Here is a 21,468-nt window from a genome sequence, read left to right as displayed (position 1 = left end):
CACCGTATCGTTTGCCTGGCAGCTGGAGGTAGACTGCCCGTGCTTACAGAGGCTCCCTTTATGGGAGCTGCTGGTTCAGACCGAAGGGTCCCTCGAGAACAGCATCCTGTTTACAGATGCCCCCTTAGCTGGGAAGCTCACAAGCACAAAGATGATACTTCCCTCTAGCACCTTGTTTTCAGAGCTAGACTGCCTCTGTATATGGAGGCTGTGTTTAGTTATGGATCCAATAGGTTTCTCCACCCCTATCCTCAAGTTTATCTACAACCCATTCCAAGTTACATATTCCTCCAGTATACAAGCTGTATGTTTGCGCAAATAACAAAGCAAGCTTCTCTTTGAGCTTTCCCAGTCTTTGGAGCACACTGGCTCCAAAAGTTCCACTTCCAGAAAGCTGAACTGAGGGTTAGTGTGTACAGTACTGACATTTAGACTGCAATCCCATCCACACTTTCTTGAGAGGAAGCCCCATTGTCTATCATGGGACTTACTTCTGAGTACGTGTGCATAGGATTGGGCTTTTTAGTGTATACTCCATCTGTGTGTTTGTGTGTGTGTGTGTGTGTGTGTGTAAGAAGGAGGGAGAGGGAGAGAGAGGACTTCCAGTGAATGCTAAACTCTTTCCGGCATGTGTGGCAAGGTGTCTGAGATAATGCACACTAGGCTTGGCACCTTTCAGTACTGGGTCCCACTGTTCAAACATAATTTATCTTCAATCTGCTTTAAAAAAAGTATGCAAATAATGAAGAATCTGATTTTTACTACTTCATCACTTTACTACTTCACACATCTCAGTAGATCTTTGGCAGTTAGTCAGTCATTTTGTGAAGTAGCTCACATATACCTGTTGGTTGCCTACCTCTGTTGTAGTATCATGCTGTATATTCATGTGCAACAGTGCCAAAAGGTCAAATCTCTCCACGTTGTATCCATAGTAGTCCAAATGTGTGGGGCTGCCTACTTTCTAGCCCAGTCTTGCCTGCCTTCCCTGGCAAAGGTCTTGGGCAGAGAGGAGGAGCTCTTCCTAGTCTGAAATGTTCAGGTACGATCAGGGGAAGTTTCCTGTGCTGGTTTGTTTTTAGGGCCTGGCATGTAGATTTTTAAGTGTACTGGAGCCTTTCCCCCCTGAAAAGTTGGCAACTCTGGAGGGAAAGGGTGCATCACCCTTTTAAGAGGTGTGTCCGCGTCCCTGGTTGTGCAAGAAGTTTGCGACCTTTGGATGCAGGGAGCTCTTCTCCCTATAGTCTGGACTGGGGAGCAAAGCGTGAGCTCGGCGTCTGGAGGCTACGGCTTGATTAACCCCTTCCTGCTTCGCAGGGAGACTCCGGACGCCCAGCCGTGCGTTCCCACGACCCCCAGCCCTTATCTCGACGCCCCTCTCCCCTTCAGCTATGCAGCTACACCCTCTCTGGGCTGCCATCGGCCTGTCCCTGGTCAGCTTGCCGCTCTCCTACATGCTGAACAGCGTGTCGACCCTGGAGAAGTGAGTATCGTGTGAATGCAAGTTCTCAAGTTCAGTTTTGCCCTTCCCCCCTCCTCTCCACTATCTTACTACTTTATTTTCAAAATCTCTCCACCATCCCCTTTTCCCCCCTTTTGCAAATCTGGAAGTTCTTAAAAAGTTTGGCAGGAAGGGAAACAGGTCTTGGGGTAAGCAGATATGGGGGGTGAGGGTGTATTACAAAACCAATCAAGCAGAAGGAGATAGTATCGGTTGCAAGTGATTTATTCTCCCCTAGTGGGAGGAAGATCAACTGGTTTCCAGGGCTTAGGTTAGGCAGCCCTTTTCTCTCTCTCCTGTTCCAGTGCCTTTAATACTCAGCTTGACTAAGCATGTCTGAAAAGACATGCTTAGAAGTGGGCAGCAAGACACTGAGCGACAGATGAGAGTGTTTAGAGTCTGAATGCGGCCTCTGCAATCAGAGCCTCCTCCGAACCTCAGTCTTCCTGTACTGCATTATGGGAATAATAATAGTGGCCTACCTTTCATGGTTGTTGTGAAGACTGCGGTGATAAAAGTGAGGTGTTTGGAATACTTTATAAATGCTATTTTTACCTTTTGATACTAAAGTCCACAATGGCAGAAAATGAGGAGGATCTAGAGAACCTCTTGATGAGGGTGAAGGAGGAAAGTGCAAAATGTGGCTTGAGACTTAACATAAAAAAAACTAAGATCATGGCATCCGGTCCCATCAACCCATGGCAAACAGAAGGGGAAAAAATGGAAGCTGTGACAGAGTTTCACAGAAGCTGTGGAAGCTTCTTGGGCTCCAAGATCACTGCAGATGGAGATTGCAGCCAGGAAAGTAAAAGACTAAATAAAAAGAAATTAAATTGTTTCTTGGGAGGAAAGCTTTGGGAAGCCTAGACAACTTAATGAAAAGCCAAGACATCACCTTGTTGACAAAGATCCATATAGTCAAAGCTATGGTTTTCCCAGTAGTAATGTATGGCTGTGAGAGCTGGACCATAAGAAGGACTGAGCACCGAAGAATAGATACTTTTGATTTATGTCACTGGAGAAGACTTTTGAGAGTACTCTGGACTGCAAGGAGATCAAATCAGTCAATCCTACAGGAAACCAACCCTGATTGTTCATTGGAAGGACAGGTGCTGAAGCTTAAATACTTTGGTCATCTCATGAGAAGGGAGGACCTGATGCTGGGAAAAACTGAAGGCAAAAGGAGAAAGGGGCAGTAGAGGATGACATGGTGTCACAGAGGCAATGAACATGAATTTGGATAAACTCCGGAAGTTAGTGATAGACAGGGGGGCCTGGTGTGCTGTAGTTCATGGAGTCACGAGGCATCAGACACGACTGAACAACAACATAAATGCTATTATAGTGATTATTTCATTAGCAATAATAAATAAATGCAGAAAATACGAACCCAGATAATGATCAGAGCACCTTCCTGATGAGAAAAATCTAACATGTTTAAGGTCTTTTGAATTCAGAGAAAAGAGGACCTGGGGCCCAATCCTATCCAACTTTCCAGAACCAATGCAGCTGCAATGCAGTCCCAAGATAAGGGAACCAATGTTCCCTTACCTTGAAGAGGTTTCTGTGACTGCCCCTCCACTGCAGCATAGAGTGTACAGCCCACTGACACGGCTGCCTCAGTGCTGGAAAGCTGGATAGGACTGAGCTCTAAGGCTGCAATCCTATGCACACTTACTTGGGAGCAAGATCATTGAACTCAGTGGGATTTACACATGCATAAGATTATGCTGTAAGAAAAGATGTAACAGAAATTTACAAAAAGCTGCATGTGTGGAGGAAGTGGGAATTCCCCTCCCTGTATTATACTACCAGAACTCAAGATCACCTGATTAAATTGATTACCCAGAGATTCAGGGCAGACCAAGCTTCTCCTTCATGCAGGGCAGAATTAATTTGTGGAACTCATGGCTACAAGATGCAGCAACATCCATAACCTTAGGGCCATAACTATACATAAACCTAAACGTGTAGGTTGACCTTCTGTGTGTGTTTTAGTAAATAATTCACCGGGGGGGGGGGAATAGGATAATGCAGTTGTTCCCAAACTTTGAAATAGTCTGAGGCATGTTTGTCTACTCTTGAGTAAATGCACATGTGCTGCTCAGTTTCACTTTCTACAGGGCCCAATAAAACTACAATGAGAGGGTGTGTAGAAGGGCTTTCGTAAGTTTAGTACCTCTGTTGTGATTCAGAACCCAGTCATGGCTCCCCTATTTTTAATGGAAATAAAAAGCGCAGGGGGAAGGGCAACTGTGATTAGGATTGAAACTGCAGCAGGTGCAAAGTACTACCTCCCTCTTAATGCCTGCTGCTGTTTCATGCATGTCATGTTCCTTCCCCTATATGGTATTTACTTTAAAACAGTGGTTCCCAACCTTTAGGAGACTGCAGACCACTGAGGTCAAAATTAGAATTGTCCAGGACTTTATGCAACCGCTACACATAAAAAATACATTTGAATTTGCAATACAGGCGGCCTTCATTATGCATGGGGGTTCCTTTCCTGGAACCCCTACAGATAAGGAAAATCGCAAGTTTTTGAAAACTGCGGTTTTGCCCCCCCCCCCCGACCAGAGCTGAGTTCCAATCAGTCTGAAGGCTTTTCTGAAGCTCACAAAGGCCATGCGCATGGCTTCTGCAGGCTTCAGAAGAGCACAGCTTCCCTCACCTCTGGAGGCTCCAGGTTGGCCCACACCACTGGTTCAGGGACCTGCAAATGAAGAAATCCACATGTACCAAACCTACGGATAATGTGGTCTGCCTGTAATTAGAAACCATTTATTAGAGATTTATTATTTATAGAGAAGATTTGTGGTGTGCTGCTTTTGCTGCCAGCTGCAGCTGCAGGTGGTCCGTTCTCCGCCCTCTCTGGTGGTCCATGGGGGACTTCTCACTCAGAAGTCTCTGGAAGTGATCTGAAGTGATTTTTTTCCACTTCTCAGGGTCTCACGGACCCCCTGTGGACCCTGGGCCACAGGTTGGGAACCAGTGCTTTAAAACAAAAATGACATAATCTGGAAGGTTAACTTGATGTTTAGGGCCACATCTAGTTTGACCCTTAAATGGTTTTAAAAGGGGATGAGACTAATTCATGGAGGAGGAAGAGGAGGAGACCTCTATCAGCAACAGTTAGTCACAATAGCTAAATGGAACCTCCAAGTTCAGAGGCAGTCTACCTCTAAATACTTTATTGCTCAGGAGTAACAGTGCAGGAGGGGTTTTTGCCTTCATGCCCAAACTCTGCTTATAGGCTTCCTGGAGGTATCTGGTTAACCTATGTGAGAAATGTTGGGTTTGTTGGATTAGATGGTCTCTTGGTTCAACCCTGCAGGGCTCTGGGACAGGGGACTAAGTGCCAAGAAGCAAGAGCAACTGTGCACGCACCCATATTGCCCGCTTGATCTTTCGAATCTCTGACCTCCTGAAAATACATACCTCATTTATCCTTGTCAGTAGCTCCTGACCCTTTCTCCTCCTAACTGGAGATGGGGGAATCATTTAATGATTGTAGCTAAAAATACATTCTGGACAAAATGCCAACTTACATGGCATTTTCCCTGTGGTCTCTTGGCCGTTCAAAGGCAGTTGCTCCAGTTCCTGCGTGTGCATACTTTTTTTGGTGCATACTCTGTGTTTTGTTTCAAATAAGTCTTCGAAGCAATTTAAGGTCAAAAAGACAGCATCTTGATATAGTACATTACAGTGCTCTCAGTACAGCTCAGTCCTATGCAATGGATTCAGTGGGGCTTACTCCTAGGAAAGTGTACATAGGATTGCAGCCTACATTATTTATTTATTAATTAATGTATTGTTGCATTACATTTCCCACTCTTCCTTCAGGAAACTGAGAGCTGTGTCCATAATACCTACTTAGCACTTGTATAAAGTGCTTCGTGTGTTTTGTATTGATGTGATCCTTACAACAGTTTGTTTCTGGTATTTCAGAATGATCTGAAATGATCTGAAACCTGGTACAACAGGTTTCTGGTATTTCAGAATGATCCAGGATGACATTTGGTTGAGGAGTATTGCGGAAGCACCATGTTGATCTCTGCAAATAAAATCTCACACTTGGTACTATGATTTATTTATGATGCTGGTACAAAGTGTGCATGCTTTGGAGTAAACACAGCATTGTTCATCAGGCTGGATAGGAGCTGCTTCTCAGCTCGACAGAGAATGAGATTAGCATCAACTTTTTACTCATTTCAGGCTGATAGCAGCTGAATTTTGCAATATTTAGCATTCCAAACAGTGTTGTGAATCATCTCCTCCTACTAATGCGGGGTGACCTTCTGTCTCATTTGCAGTATGACCTAGTTTTGATGAAGAATAGTTGGCACAGCCAGGCAGTTGGCTGTTCCAAGACTCTGATGGCAGAGTCCTATGTATGTATTGCATTCAATGGCTCTTACTCCCAGATGAGGCTGCCTAGGGTTGCTTGCAGCCCTAAGCAAACAGGTTTGTCATGATCCTGCTTGTATCCACCACCATCAGTTCAACAATGAGGTGTGTAAGGGGAGGAACCAGATCCTAGAGTGGTTTGAACAGAATAGCTCTTCTCTGAAAAAAAAAGTCTATCCATTTGTGCCATATGTACAACACTCCCTGAAACTAATATATTGTACAACACAGTTGTGGACTGAACTAACAGAAAATTGGTTTTGGTCACGATGGGACAGGGGTTGATTTGGGCATAAAACCACCAGCTTGCTGTGCTATATCCTTGTTGCATGTCTTACTGCAACCTTTTGATGTGATGCTTGTTCATTCAATCTGGACATTTTGAAAAAAGCAAAGAATGACAAGGGTGTAGTAAATCTCCAGTATATTTTCTTTCCGAGTCACCTAACCCTGCAGTTCCTTGAACTTTCTACCACCTGAGGACAGTTAAATGGTTTCTTGATCACTGATCTGTTGCAAGGTTTAGGGTTCTAGTCCTTAGGAATTCCAAGCAGCCAGTATTTTACTGGCTCAACTAGTAAAAATTGGATTTTTTTACAGACCAGTTTTAACCCACCCTGGAACAGGCAGGCCAACTGGTCTGTGCTGTATCCACTGCAGGGTTGGGTCTGGCTGTGGCACAAACCAGGGCAAGGAGAATCAATTCCCCTTACCCCAGTAAAATGGCAGTGGCCTGAATGGGGCTACGTGGATTTGTACCACCTAAATAGGTGACACAGATCCAAGCACCTCGGCACCAGGCCTCCAGGGAAGGGGGTTAGAATCTGACTTCAGATCCTGGCTCCCTCCCCCCCCCCCCCGGAGCCTGGCCCACCCACTGCTTGCCCATCCCGTGCCCTGGAATGCCCTGTTCCACCCTCCCCCAACCCTCCCCGGACCTTCGCACCAGAGACCTGGTGCTGACAAGAACTCATTTGTCCTGGGGCTTACTCTGGTGCCCGTCCTTGTGCCGGCCCCCCTGACTTCTTACGGTACATTTGCGACACTCCAAGGCTGGCGCAAGGGACTTGCATCAGCCAATAGAGTGCTTGAGATTGTGCTCTTAAACTCTTAAATTGTATTTTTGAAAAGAAAACTGCTGATCTTTTTGTTTTAGTTATTATTCTTGGTGATTTTTTTAAAAAAAAATCAATTTGTAATATTTTTTTTTCTTCTGTACTGCACTACCCATAATGCAGCAGGTTCTGCATTGGTGCTGCCCTGCTCAATCTTGGCCTTGCCCTTAACCTTCCAAATTCTTCCAGGCCACACTCAAGCACTCTCTGTCCATATGCCTGTCCTTTCCCCTCCTAGGTGACAACCATCTCTATTCATATCCCAGGTTGCTAATGCTTTGATAAATATCTGACTTAACTGAGCGCATGATGGGCTGACCTGATGCACTCTGGACAGCCAGCTCCAGCTTGTGCACCAGCTGGACTCTGATCCCTTCCATGTAGAAAATGAAATCTGCTGGCTGACACTGTAAGCTACAATGCAGTTTCCCCTGAGTTGAGGCTGGTGGCACATATGCAGAACCCAGAAGGAAAGACTGATTGGTGGAGATTAGCTACAATGATGAAATTAAACTCCCATGTTCAAAGGCAGTCTACCTCTGAGTAGCAGATGCCTGGAACAAACAACAGGGAAGCACTGCTGTGTCTATGCCTTGCTTAGCTTTTCTGTCTGGGAACTGCTGGACAAGATGGCCTTTTATCCAATCCAGCAGGGAGCTTCCCTGTAGCCTTTTTGTGGATCATCTCGTTCTCATTCTGAAAATTAGCAGAATAATAAGGTGGTTTATACAAGAGTACGTTGTGAGCTGCTCTCCACCATGATAAAAGCAATGAAAACAGTGTGGTGCAGTGGTTCAAGTGCTGTACTGGGGAGCTCTGAGTTCAAGTCACTGGGTGAACTGGGCCAACCATAATCTCTCAGTTTAGCCAACTTTGCAGGGTTGTTGTGAGAAGAACATGGGGAAAGGGGAGGAGCCATGTGTGCTTCCCTGAACTCCTTGGAGGGGTAAAAATGGGGATGGCATGAGGAATCGGAATGAAGCTTTGTTACTCAGTATCCTTGAGGGCAACTGATTTCAATGAACTCCTTGATGCCCTATTCATTTTGTCCCACTGGAGCAGAAAATGGCTGGATTGCTGAGGGTATCCCTGGGCGTCTGCTCAATGCACCTGAGCAGATTGGCAGCAGTGGGCTGGTTTGCTCCCTTCCCTCCTGCTCTGAAATCCACTATCCCGCACTCCTGTGTCAACTTGCTGTGCAAGCAGTGACAGAGCCACCGACTCTGCAGATACTGAGTGCCATTGTCTGACCGCAGCAAACTGCATGGCTCTGTTTTGCTGCAAGGATTCCTTGCAGCCTGGGTTCTGCATTGCAGCTGTACAGCTGCACCAGCTGGTTCTGTAGGCAAAACCTGCTGCTGCTGCAGCCAAGAGCCTTTGCTGAGCTGTGCTTCCATCTGACAGCTGCAGATGGTGTAGCCAGGGGTCGGGCTCCTTCGATTTGTATGAATGACTGGCACTAATCATTGTCTGTATACAGTACTGCTAAAGTTTCCAGGCTTGACTTGAAGTTTCAGGCATTTTGGCTGAAATTAGGAAGTTGAACCAAACCAGAACCCACCCCAAACCTTTAACCTGTTTGATTACCCTGACCTCTGATCTGGAACCCAACCCCTAAGTGCACAAAGTGGAAACCAGTTTAAAAGTAGTTGGAAACCAGTTTAAATGTTCAATAATCAGGCACTCAGCTCTCAATTGTATGGTCAAAGTTATAGTTTTCCAATTTTTTGGTTATCCAGTTGCCTACATTTCGTTTGTACAAATCTTTTTGAAAAAAACATGCATTTTGCCACAACGTTAATGTCAGTTGTGTTTTCCCTCCTTCTCTTCCACATCACTGATGCTCATGGACAAAACATTGCAAAGCAAGCCATCTGGATGTGATTATGGGCACAATCCTAACCCCTTATGTCAGTACTTTCCAGCACTGACATAAAGGAAATGCTCTAAGGTAAGGGAACAAACATCCCCTTACTTTGAGGAGGCCTCTGTGAGTGACACCCAACTGCAGAATGCAGCACACGTCCCATTGGCACCGCTATGCCAGTGCTGGAATACACTGAAATAAGGGGTTAGGATTGTGCTCTATTTGTCTGAATGTACCACAGTTCTTTTTGTGCAGTGTTCTGCTGATGTGCACCGGTGTGCATAAGTGGCAGGGAGTTCCACATGCATCACCACCTGCCTAATCCTACAGAATGGCAGAACATGCAAAAAGTCCTCACCCAGAATTGTCTAAAGTAAAAGTTTCCTGTTTTTATCAAGTATTTATTTCTGTTCCCTTCTCCTTTGTCTAGCCCCTTGCTCATCGCTCTAGTTGGATTTGGAGTCCTCTTGGCCTTGTTTGCTGTGGTCTATCTCCCAAATCGTTCTGAAGATCCACTCTTCTATGGTACGTTAATTCTCCTCTTCCCTTTTCTGCTGAGGTCATACCACCTTGCTCGGATTGCTGGCCAGGTTTGGCTCTTTCTGGGCCTATGGTTTCTGTAGGCAGGATGATAAATAGCCACAAATTTGTCTCTGGTAACATGGTCCATATGACCAATTCCTTGAGGATACGTCTGTCAACAACCTTTATTGCAAAATGGAACCTTCAGTTTCAGGAGCAGTATACCATACCACTCAATACTAGTTTCCAGAAGGCAGTCAGCAAGGGAGGACTGTTGCCCTCATGCCCTGCTTGTGGACTTTGTTTTGGGGCAACTGGCTGGCCATCATTGGAAACCAGATGCTGGGCCAGAATGATCCCTAGCCTGATCCAGAAGGGCTCTCCTTATGTTTTTATCATAGCTGAGAATGGAAACACCATGTTCAGGGCAGTTTATCTCTGAATTATAGTGTGTGGGGGGGGTCAGAACACAGTGGGAGAAAGCTATAACCTTCTTGCCCTACTTGTGGACTTCCCAGGATGATCTGGCTGACCACTGTTGGAAACAGGACACCAAGCTCTATGGCCCTTTTTTGCCTGATCTAGCAGGGGTTCTCTTTGTTCTTGGGACAGGACAGCAGAAAAGGATGGGGAGTAATGCAAGGGTTTGGAGGAGGGGGGCCTCATGTAATCTGAGCTACTGAAATGGTGAATAATATATATGTTTTGAAAATCTCCAAAATATTTCATTTATTCAAATATTTATTGATTTATTTTATGATGCAAACTGCTTTGTGAACTACTCTTGTTATGTTCCACTTTTCAACAAGAGTAGTTTACATAGTAATCCTCCTCCTGTTGGCAACCTTCAGTCTCGAAAGACTCTGGTATCGCGCTCTGAATGGTGATTCTGGAACAGCATGTAGTGTGGCTGAAAAGGCCGATTCGGGAGTGACAATCCCTTCCACACTGGGAGCAAGTGCAGTCTGTCCCTGGTCTGTCTCCCTAGCTATGGGCCTTCCTTCTTTGCCTCTTTGCCTCAGTCTGTTGGCCAAGTGTCTCTTCAAACTGGGAAAGGCCATGCTGCACACTTTTCAAATGTTGTTGTTATTCATAGTGGTTGCTAATTTCTCCAAAACTCTAGATGGCCTATTAGCTTGCAATTAAAAGTTTCCATAGTATTTCATTTTATTTTTTTAATAATACTTTTCAGTGTGTGTGTTTCAAAAATGTAACCTATCTCTAAACTTTCAAGACTGGTTTTTCCAGCTCAGAAAATCTTGGGCAACAGAAGTGCATGCATGCCAAATGTCACCTGCAGCTCTTTCTTTCTCCTCCCCACAGTGTGTATGGTCTTTTCCTTCACGTCTGTAATTGACATTATAATTGCACTGGAAGAAGATGGGTATATCTCTGGCTTCATGGAGTTCTACATGAGAGAGGTACATTTGCAGAAATCCAGCATGTGTGTGTTTGTGTAAGTGTGAGCTGGGCCAGCCCAAGACCTTCCAACACCGGAGGAGACACACTAAATATCTGTCTTGTTGATTGCTGCTTCTGCTTTTCATCCTCCTCCTCCCACTTATGGTACTTTACTTTGAAAGGGAACAAGAGAATGGAGCCAAAAAAGAAGTGGGGAGGGACTCCAATGCTAGCCCATTACTCTCCTCTACACTTCCTCTTCCACTCCAGTCCCCTCTTTCATTCTTGTTGATTCCAGGGAGTGAGTGGAGGTGGAACCATAGCAAAGGCCAGTGGAGGAGGGTGACAGGCACCCCTTGCCCGTCAGCCACCTGAGGCACTGCCACAGCTTGACCTCATATATGGGCCAACCCTCTGAGGGGGCGATCCAAGTCATCCTTCGCAATGGGGTATATTTATTATGTATTTTATATCCCATTTATTTGGCATTTTGAGGATCCCCCCCCCCCGAGTGGCTTCCAATCTCCTGAAAATTAAAAATGTGTGATACAAAATTATTAGTAACTCTGAGGAATATGATTTGGACTCTGAGGGCTGTGGGGCGGGGGGGGGGAAGCTGAGCCTGAAGGTTTTCTTGAGGGCACACCATTGTTAAAATACATAGGAGCCCTGCTGTGATAAAGAAAGCAGCTTGCCCTCTTTTCAAGTGAGTTGCTCTAGTGCAGGGGTGTCCAAAGTTTTTGGCAGGGGGACCACATCATCTCTCTGACATTGTGTCGGGGGCAGGGGAAAAAATAATTAATTTGCATTTAAAATTTGGATAAATTTACATAAGTTTACATAAATGAATATATTAAAGATGAACTTATATGAATGACTAAAGGTCTTGTAATAGCTCAAGGCCTATAAAAGGCCTTGCACAAAGCATGGTTGGCCTTTCCTTTGCTGCCGCTACTGCATCACAGATGTGAAACAGCAAGCAGTAGAGGAAGCCCTCATCCCACAGCTCATGCGAGAGGTCAAACAGTTGCCCTCATGCTGAGAGCAGTTGCATCGGGTCAGTGAGGGCTCCAACAAATCTCCGGAGGGCCAGAAGCTCATTGGAGACTGGGGGCTCCCTGAGGGCCGCATTGGGAGGCCTTGAGGGCTGCAAGTGGCCCCAGGGCCAGGGTTTGGGCACCCCTGCTCTAGTGCACTGAACTGTTTTCTGATGGTTTTCTGGTTCCAAGGGTGAAGTTTACCTGACTACAGCCTATGGGATTATGATCTGCTACTGGGATGGCACAGTCCACTATGCTCTCTATCTTCTGATAATTGCGACCATGGCTCAAAGGTGAGATGGAATCTGTTAGCCATCAGGGATTTGTTTGGGCAAAGCCTTGGTCATGGGGCCTGACCATCAGAAATTCAATGGGTACTGCTTCATAGATGCTAAGATGGAGTGTAATAGTATTTGTATAAAACTAAAATAGTATAAAACATTTGTATACTGCTTTCCAAATCTGCAAAGTGCTTCATGACACATTCTCTTGATATTGCCCTCACAGCACATGTTAGATGGTTTAGAATTATCCCCATATTGCAGGTGGGGAAGACTGAGGCAGCATCAGCAGACTCGGGGTGAAAGTCACTCTGGATCCCCCACCCCTTCAGACCCTTCGCAATCTGCCACTGAGGCCACCCAAAACAGGTGGTCTCATGGATGGGCCAGCCATATCTTTCCCCTTTTTTGTGATGACCAGGACTCTCAATTTGTCCTCCAGAAACGATTATCGGACTCTCGTTCTCTACTGGATTGGATCCTTTGGGATGAACCTTCTGGTTTTCCTGATAGGCAATGTGATTGGTGAGTGGTTCCATGACATGCTGTTCCTGCCCAAATCCTTTTTTCCTTCTACCCTCCTTGCAAGTACTCTCCCCAGGTCTTCTGTGGATATGAATGTCTTCTCTTTATAGGGAAATATGGTTCAGAGATTAAGCCAGCCGCCTTCCTCAATGCCCCCTATCTTCTCGTCCTCATCTGGGCCTCTGCAAGGATCATCCAACAGCCCAAGACTTCAACCCTTATGGCAGCTGATAAGGTATCAAAAAAAAGCCAAACTGAATTGGGTCCATCTCATCATATTTCCTATAGTGGTCAACCACATGTCTTCATGCCTGAAGACAATAGATCTCCCTTGCTGTTCCCCCTTTTCCCAGTAGTGTTTCTCTGAATGTGGAAGCTCCATTTAGCCACCATGACCAACAGCCATTGATAAACTCCTCCTCCATCCATTTCCCTAATTCCTATTTAATAAAGACATAAGATCCTTCTGTCACCCAATTCCTCCTGGATCAGACCAGGTATAAATAGTATGCTTACCATGGATATTTTTATTGGTTGAACAGAATGGTTCATTGGCACAGTGTTTTCTATTCTTAATATGGTGACTTGGGGCCCAATCCTATCCAATTTTTCAGTGCCAGTGAAGCTGGCTAATGGGGCATGTACTACATCCTGTGGTGGAGAGGCAGTCACAGAGGCTTCTTTAAGGTATGGGAACATTTGTTCCCTGACCTTAGGGCTGCATTGTGACTACACTGGTGCTGGAAAATTGGGTAGGATTAGGCCCTCAGTGTACACATTTTAGAGCGTCTTGTTTCTGAAGTTTTTTTCCCCCCTCTTCATAACTTCTTTAGCTCATGATAACACATCAGCGCATTTTCTGTTCCCAGTGCTTTGGCTAACAACCATAGGCAAACACCTGCCTACATGGTCTCTGCATATTTGGCTTCTCTGTCAAATTGCCCTGGAGGAAAAATGGCACAGATGCATTTGATCTCACTCTAAATGACATGCAAATCGCACATCAGAAAACACCACAAAAAAGCTGCAAAATAATCATAGATATCTCAAGGTAGATTTCTTAGAATGCCACAGAAACTATCTGTGATGGTGCAGCAAGGTAATACAAAATTCTACATAAATTATCAGCTCACTGCAACACAAGTTTGTTGTTTAGACCAGGGGTGTCAAACATAGGTCCTGTAGGCCGAATACAGCCCATGGAAGCCTATGTGATAATTGGGTTCTCCCAGTGCCACCCTTTCAGCAGTACTGCTTCTACTGAGGCTCTGGGAGAGAGAGAAGTAAGAAGGACTCAGAAGGCAAGGCAAGAAGAAGGCAAGGCTACAAACCAAGGGGTTTGAAGGGGCAAACCAAGAGGGATGAGGTGTCGAGGTGCTGGGAGAGCCCCATTATCACAGAGGTCACCCTTTCAGCAGTGCCACTTCTGCTGGGGTGTCACGTCACAGAGTGCTTCTCAGATAATAATAATAATAATAATAGGTATTTTTATACCGCCTTTCTTGGTCTTTATTCAAGACTTTATTCAAGGCGGTTTACATAGGCAGGCTTTATTAAATCCCTATTAAATAGGGATTTTTACAATTTCAAAGAAGGTTCTTTCTTTCAAGAACGACTACATTCAAGGTGTTTCATTCCGATCTGGCTTCACATTCTGGCCTCCATCCTCCCATGCTCAGAGCAGATGGAATTGCTCGGCTTCAGCTTGTCAGCTGCTCCAAGGTCCCACGGTGCCGGTGGCCTCGAACTGGCGACCTTGTGGATGTTATCTTCAGGCAGACGGAGGCTCTACCCTCTAGACCAGACCTCCTCCAGATGCTGAGCTGCAAAGTGACGCCTCAGAAAAAGCTGTGCTGCTGAAAGGGTAGCCTGTGTGATAATTGGGCTCTCCCATATTTTGAAAATATGGTCAAGATTTGTATATTTCCTGTTTTGTCATTTGCAGATAATGAGAACCAAGTGCTTATTTCTGGCAATCGTCGTAATGATGTCACTTCGGACCCTCAACCAGCACCATGAATGCTATTGTGCCTGCTCTCTGAAATGAGTTTGACACCCCTGGAACACAGACTGTTTGTAGCTGCAGTACCCCACTCTGGCCATCTTCAGTGGTGGTGCTGTAGGGCTGCAGAGAGCAGGTCAACAGCTCCCAACAGTGTAGAGAGGAAAGTGCCATGTCCCACTAGCAGAGTCCCTGATCTGAAACTGTTGCTGCCTTACACTCGAATGCCATACCATCAAAATACACCTTTATAGTTCCACACCAGAGACTTAGCATCAGTCGTGTAGCTAATGATCGTGTAGCCTATTGCCAAGCTCAAAATGTTGCCCCCGAAGTGATGTCACAACTGGAAGTGATGTCATGCCTGAGCTTTTTTAAAAGTGAAAATTGGGAAAAATCTGCTTCCTCCCTCCAGCAGCTTGCCACCCACTTGCTCTGCTGCCTCCCCCCAGTCAGTGGCATAACTAAGGCATTTACCTGCTACCTGGTGTCAAGGAAGATTTGTAGCCCCCCCCCGCCAGACAAAATCAAATTTAATTAAGTAAATAAATAAAAAGTGTGCCCCTGATTGTTTAGAGACACTGTGCTAGGGTGAAGAGGTATGGTTATTCTCCCCCTGCTAAATAGAAGAGGGGCACCACTTGAAAAGTGCCTTTTTACCCAGTTAGCAGGGGTAACTATATATGATACATGGAAATGTGAGCCGACTCATATTATCACCTTATTGGTTTCATGCTTTATCATGATAACATCTATTGGCTCTCAAAACAGTCAGTCTCATAGGTCAGTTTTGAGTTAAGAAAATCCACTTTTTGTTCCATAAGGCAGTTGTGTTTTCATTTTTTAGTTAATTGGCCATAACTTTTGATAGAATATGGATATTCCAATGCAGTTTGCTTCATTGCATTCAGCCTTAAATTACCTTTCTAATGATGTATAACATGATGGTATTATTCATACATACCAAGATTTTCACAATTTTGGTCACTAATGTCAAGCTCAGCTTGTTGCCCCCCTAAAGCTTGATGCCCGGTGCAACTGCTACCCCCTGCACCCCCTTAGCTACGCCACTGCTTAGCACCTCCCTTTCCTGAACTTCTCATTATTTTGGGACAGGTTTCTGAAGAACAGAGCAAAAGTTTGCTTCAGCGCCCGCTGGACTTGGGGCTGGTGGTATTTCTCCACTTTGCCGTAGCCTTCACACTCTTCCGGGGACTGGTGAGCATATGAACATATGAAGCTGCCAACTAGAGTCCATCCAATGCAGTATTGCCCACTCTGGCTGGTAGGGGCTCTCAAAGGGTTCTTCCTAGCTCTGCTGTCTGATATTCCTTTTTAACTGTAGATGTCGGGATTAAGCCTAGAACTTTTTGCATGCTAAACAGGTGTTCCTAAACTAGTTATTCCCTAGTGATTGCTTGCCTGGGATGCAGAAGCTTGGAGAGGAGACGTAGCTAGCAAATCACCCCCCCCCCCCACTTCTGGTGTCCTCAGGTTCTTATCATGATCCTCTTTAATTTCTTGTTCTCCCCTTATCCACTACTCCTTTTAAAACAAAGAATTCTAAAGTATTTCACAAAAATTTCTTTTGAATTTTCAAAATACTGGTAGTATTTTGTAACAAATTCAAGTAATGTTATAAGTCCAAGCTCGTCACTATTGATTAAAAATGTCTACCCTGTTCTTCTCCTAAGATTCAGTGCGGCTTATGAAGTTTAAAAACAAAACATCGAAAAACTGGCAGTGAAAAGGCTTGCCACACCTCCTGGGGCAGTGCAGGGGTCACCACCGAGGATGTCCTCTTAGAACGCAAGAGCTGCCTTGCAGCGTGGCACCAAAAGTCCACTTAGCTCAGTATCTTGTTTCTAAGAGTGGCCAGTCAGATGCTCTGGGGCAGTGCTTCTCAAACTGTGGGTTGGGACCCACCCACTAGGTGGGTTGCAAGCCAATTTCAGGTGGGTCCCCATTCTTTTCAATATTTTATTTTTTATTTTTTGACTTGATGCTACCGTGGTACGTGACTATATTTGGGGAAATGTTACAGACTTGTACTTTTAACAAGCTACTATATATATATTATTTTAACAATGATAGTAAATGGGACTTACTCCTGGGTAACTGTGGGAAGAATTGCAGCCTAGGATTGTTAAAAATTTTCCTGCCTGATGATGTCACTTCCGGTCATGACATCACTTCCGGAGGGTTCTGACAGATGAAAAGTGAATCCTGGTGCTAAATGTGTGAGAACCACTGCTCTGGGGAATCTACAAGCAGGCCACTAGGACACTAGCTCTCCCTTATTGCTTGATCTCAGCATTTGGTAATCAGAGTTAGACTGCCTGTGATCATGGGAGGTTCCATTTAGCTATGACGATTAATTGCTATGGATAGACTTCTCCTTCTTCCCTCAATGAATTTGTTGAATACCCCTTTAAAACCAGTTGCTATCACCATATACTGTACTGTGATGGTGAGTTAAATGAATTATGCTTTAAAAAAAACACAGCTTTGATTCTCTTCCTGATTACTCCTGTGCAGTTCATGATGCAATAACTGTCTCCACATTGTTTGTTTGTTTGATATAGCACCATCCATGCGCACGGGACTTTAGTTAACTGAACAGCACTGAAATGCTTTGAAGTGCATTGAGCAGGTCATTTGTCTTTCCTGCTCAGGCTCTTAACATTGGCAATCATTGGTTTGGACATCTAAAGGGTTTGGAAACTGATATGTGTTTTTGTGGCTTTAGGTTGTTCTGGATTGCCCGGCTGATACTTGCTTTGATTATGTTTACCAAAAAGAGCCATACCTGCGTGACCCTGTGGCATACCCCAAAGTTCAGGTGAGCAGAGGATCCAGAGCATCCTAGCTTCTGGAGGAAGCAGGAGGGATCAGGATCAGTGGTGGTGGTCCCTTTCAGAAAAAAAAAATTCTGAAATTCATCAAGTGAGAAGATAAAATGTGACCTTTTTCTCATGGTGTATAAGGCTAGGCTTGTTTTCACATGCGGAGGGGAGAAGCTGAATATCCAGGACCAGGGACAGCATCCGGTTTGTAAATGGCATGTGGTAAAGTTTATTTTAAAATCAGTCAAATTTATTTGAAAATCTCAGACCCAAATGTAGGAAGTAAATCCATCTCTAGTTCCGTACATTTTGTGAATCAGAGCAGATGCAAGTTCTGTCTTGCACGGCCTGCTTCTTCCCCCATGATTCTCTGATTTGTGTTCCATTCTCTAGGGAGGAATGCAAACTTTTAATAAGGCAAACACTAATCTGTGTTAAACAGTCGTCACTGTGCATTCTTGAAGAACAAAACCCTTGGATCAGACCAAGCCTCGCCTTGTCCTGTTTCCAAGCTAGATAGAGACTTCTGGGAAGCTCACAATCAGGGCAGGAAAGGTGACAGCCCTCTCCTCTTGTTCATCTGTCACTCAGAGGTAGACTGCTTCTGAACATGGAGCTTCCATCTAGCTCTTCTGCCTATTAGGCACTGATAAACACTTATAAGAGTCTCCTGAGTCAGACCAAAGGGTCCATCTATCTGAAAATCCTGCTTCAAGAACAGCCAACCAGATGCTTCTAGGAAGCTCAGGAGCAAGGCATGAAGGTAACATCCCTCCCTGGTTCATCCCCAGCACCTGGCTTTCAGAGGTAACTTCCATTGAACATGGAGGTTCCATCTAGGTGTCATGGTTAATAGGCACTCTTAGGCCCATCTGAGGGTGCAGCCCTAACCCAGCACTGACATAAGGGCAATGCAAACATTTCTTTACTTTGAGGAGGCCTCCATGAGTGACACCCAACTGCAGGATGCAGCACATATCCCATTGGCACTGCCAAGCCAGTGCTGGAAAGCACTGACAAGGGGTTAGGATTGCACCCTGAGAATATGACTTGCTGGTTTAGACCACAGTTCATAGTCCAGAATCCTAGGCAAGAATCTTGTTCATAGAATCATACAGTTGGAAGGTACCCACCTGGTCATCTAGTTCAACACTTTGCATGTAGCAGGAAATCCTCCTAGATGCTTGCTCAGAGCCAGATGGTAATACTGGGAACTGGCCAGTACCTATACTCTCCATTTTCTTGTCTGCTTTGTCACCATAAGTTGTGGGGGACAGTTTCATAAATCCATTATGCATTTACAAAAACCAAATATTATCTTCTATACTCCAGTACCTGCACTTTTCATTATGGGGTTAGTCAGCCACGTCCTAGGCTCTGTCTCATTAATACACTGTTATCATTAACTGAACATCACTAAAGTACATTGAAATGCATTGCATGATGACAGTATTTCTATAATTGTTGGTTTTGTGCTATAAAGAATACTCCAGTTATGTTCTCTTTTTAAAAATTATGAGTTGCCTTTTGTTGGACAAAAAGTCACGTTTTTCTATAGTAGCACTATGATGCAAATGAACTCTGATCACTGTTCCGCCATACATACTCCTGTCTCTTTTGTGTCCTTGTTCCTAGATGCTGGTATACCTATTTTATTGCCTGCCATATTTCTGCCTCTGTATTTATGGGCTACTCTCTCCTGGGTGCACTTGGATGCCTGACTGGGCCCTGGTTTTTGCTGGTGCCATTGCTCAGGTAATTGGAGCTGGGACATAGAATCTTAGCTCCCCATGGCAGAATCTGTGACTTACAGCCAAATCGCCACATGGTTAGTGCAAAAAATTTCAGAAGGGTAACCAAGTTAGAACATAAGAACCAGCCCCGCTGGATCAGGCCATAGGCCCATCTAGTCCAACTTCCTGTATCCCACAGTGGCCCACCAAATGCCCCAGGGAGCACACAAGACAACAAGAGACCTGCATCCTGGTGCCCTCCGTTGCTTCTGGCATTCTGACATTCTCACCATCACTCTGGATTTTATTTCTGAATTTTATTTAGAGTGCTCACATGTGTGGTTTATGACAGCATTTGGTTCCTTTAATCTGTTACAATATGCACATGGAAACAACACTTCCAAAAGAGATCTTGAAGTGGGAGTACATGAGGTTATATCAAGATTCTTTTTGTGCAGGGTTTTATCAATGCACGAGCTGATCTGTGCTTCAGTCAAACAATCCTGATAGTATGGTACATGCAGTCACATTGCTATTGCTTTTGTGTGTGTGTGTTGTCTTTGATGCACATGACTGTGTTGGTAATGATAGAACTGAAAGCTGAGGCAAATGGTGCATGCACTGAGCTGAAAACCATTTAGAAATGTAGCGACAGGATAACAGAGGATTCTGAAAGCATCAGTTCCACTTCAGAAATGAGTCCAAGTAATTTGGAAACCCAAAACCCAGAGAGAAAATTGGAGGTGGAGAAGGTTGTAAGTATCTCTAGTGGGTATCTCTACCTCATCCCAGCTTCTAAAATAATCCCTTCTTTTGCAGGCGCAATTCTGCCACATTGGATCGTCCCTTCACCTGCGCACACCTTATCCCTATCGCACCCCTGAAGGGACATGGTGGTCCTTTGTCCTCTCCAACGTGGCTTTCGCAGTGGGGCCCCAACTTCTTGCCTATCGTTGTCTCCGCAACCCTGGTTTTTTCTCACCAGTAGTCTCTCGAGATGAAGGCAAAAAGAACCAATGAGAGGGAACTCTCTGTGTCTCTTGGCTGGAAGTCAAACTGCGCTTGGACAAAGCTGCCTCCTTGTGGACCCCAGTCCAAAAGGGCTCTAAATATTTCTGGGACTTCAGGTCCACTCCGTAATTCTTTGCAGTCTGCAGAAGAACCATTGTGTCTACGCAACATGTTTTGAATTCGGTTTCAGACTAGTTCAAACTCTCAACTGAGACATTTTGGGAGCTGTTAATTCCTGAAGCAGTCCCCCCCCCACCTCTTCCTCACTTCCTGTTTTTCCCCCTGCATCAGATTTTAGATTGTAAGCTTCCAGGGGCAGGGACCTATCCTCCTGTACTGAAATAATTGCATATTGTTCACCTATTTCCCCTTGATTCCCATCTCCCTCACCTTCTTCTGTTTTCTCCCTGTGTTGAATTATAGTTCATAGGTTCCTCCGAGCAGGGGCCTGTCTACCTTGTTCATGGCAAAAAGCAGTGAATATTGATGGCGCTGTATAAATAAGCAACAATAATAGCAACAACAATCACCAACATACATCTGAGCACTTTTACAAAGCTACACTTTTGAAGTTGTTCTATTTTTGGAAGGGGAACAAGAAAATGGTTTCAAAGCTCTTAAGTGTATTGTAAATGAAGTGCCAAGATCATGTATTGAACTTCCTATGGAGAAGAAGCGGAGGGGAGGCAGAGGAAGCCACTAAATTGTAATCAAAAGGTGATGCCCTTTTTAGAAGTTAAAATGGGCATATCCAGGGATTCAAGGAAGTCATTGTTTACAAAATAAAAAGTTTATATATAACTTTTAAATCATTTGTATTACACTTCGTTCCCCCTCCCCAAACCTGTTTGCAGTTTCTGTAGCTGCCATATCCAGTACTTGGAGGTAGACTGCTTTAGTGCATGGAGGATCCACCCAACTCTCATGGTTAATAGATGCTTAAGAATTACTTTGCTGGGTCAGACCAGATGCCCATGAGCAGGGCAGAAAGGCAAGAGCTCCCCATTGTTGTTTGGTCCCATTTTTATTATTAAGAATATTTATGTACTACTTTTCAACAAGAGTAGTTCACAGAGCAGCTTACATAGTAAAATACATCAAAAGATTCTGATTCTGATTATTTAGAGGTAGACTGTCCCTATATACAGAATCTTCATTGTGCTGCCATAGTTAGTGCCCTGATACTGATAGACTTCTTTAAGGATATATGAAATTGG

General features: G+C 44.7%; 1 protein-coding gene across 1 annotated transcript; it reads left to right on the top strand.

Moving 5' to 3' along the window:
* The first annotated feature begins 1,391 nt into the window (after positions 1-1,391).
* On the top strand, positions 1,392-20,384 carry TM6SF2 (transmembrane 6 superfamily member 2). Its single transcript, XM_066635751.1, has 10 exons — positions 1,392-1,483; positions 9,321-9,415; positions 10,736-10,833; positions 12,043-12,146; positions 12,577-12,659; positions 12,770-12,894; positions 15,778-15,879; positions 17,411-17,503; positions 19,143-19,262; positions 20,060-20,384. The coding sequence occupies exons 1-10, from the start codon at positions 1,392-1,394 to the stop codon at positions 20,258-20,260; spliced, it is 1,113 nt and encodes a 370-aa protein (XP_066491848.1). The 3' UTR covers positions 20,261-20,384.
* Positions 20,385-21,468: the final 1,084 nt, after the last annotated feature.

This window comes from Tiliqua scincoides, chromosome 8 (genome assembly GCF_035046505.1).
Source record: "Tiliqua scincoides isolate rTilSci1 chromosome 8, rTilSci1.hap2, whole genome shotgun sequence".
Taxonomy (NCBI): domain Eukaryota; kingdom Metazoa; phylum Chordata; class Lepidosauria; order Squamata; family Scincidae; genus Tiliqua; species Tiliqua scincoides.
The sequence above is the reverse complement of the archived record's forward strand: the minus strand, read 5'-3'. Positions and strand labels throughout refer to the sequence as shown.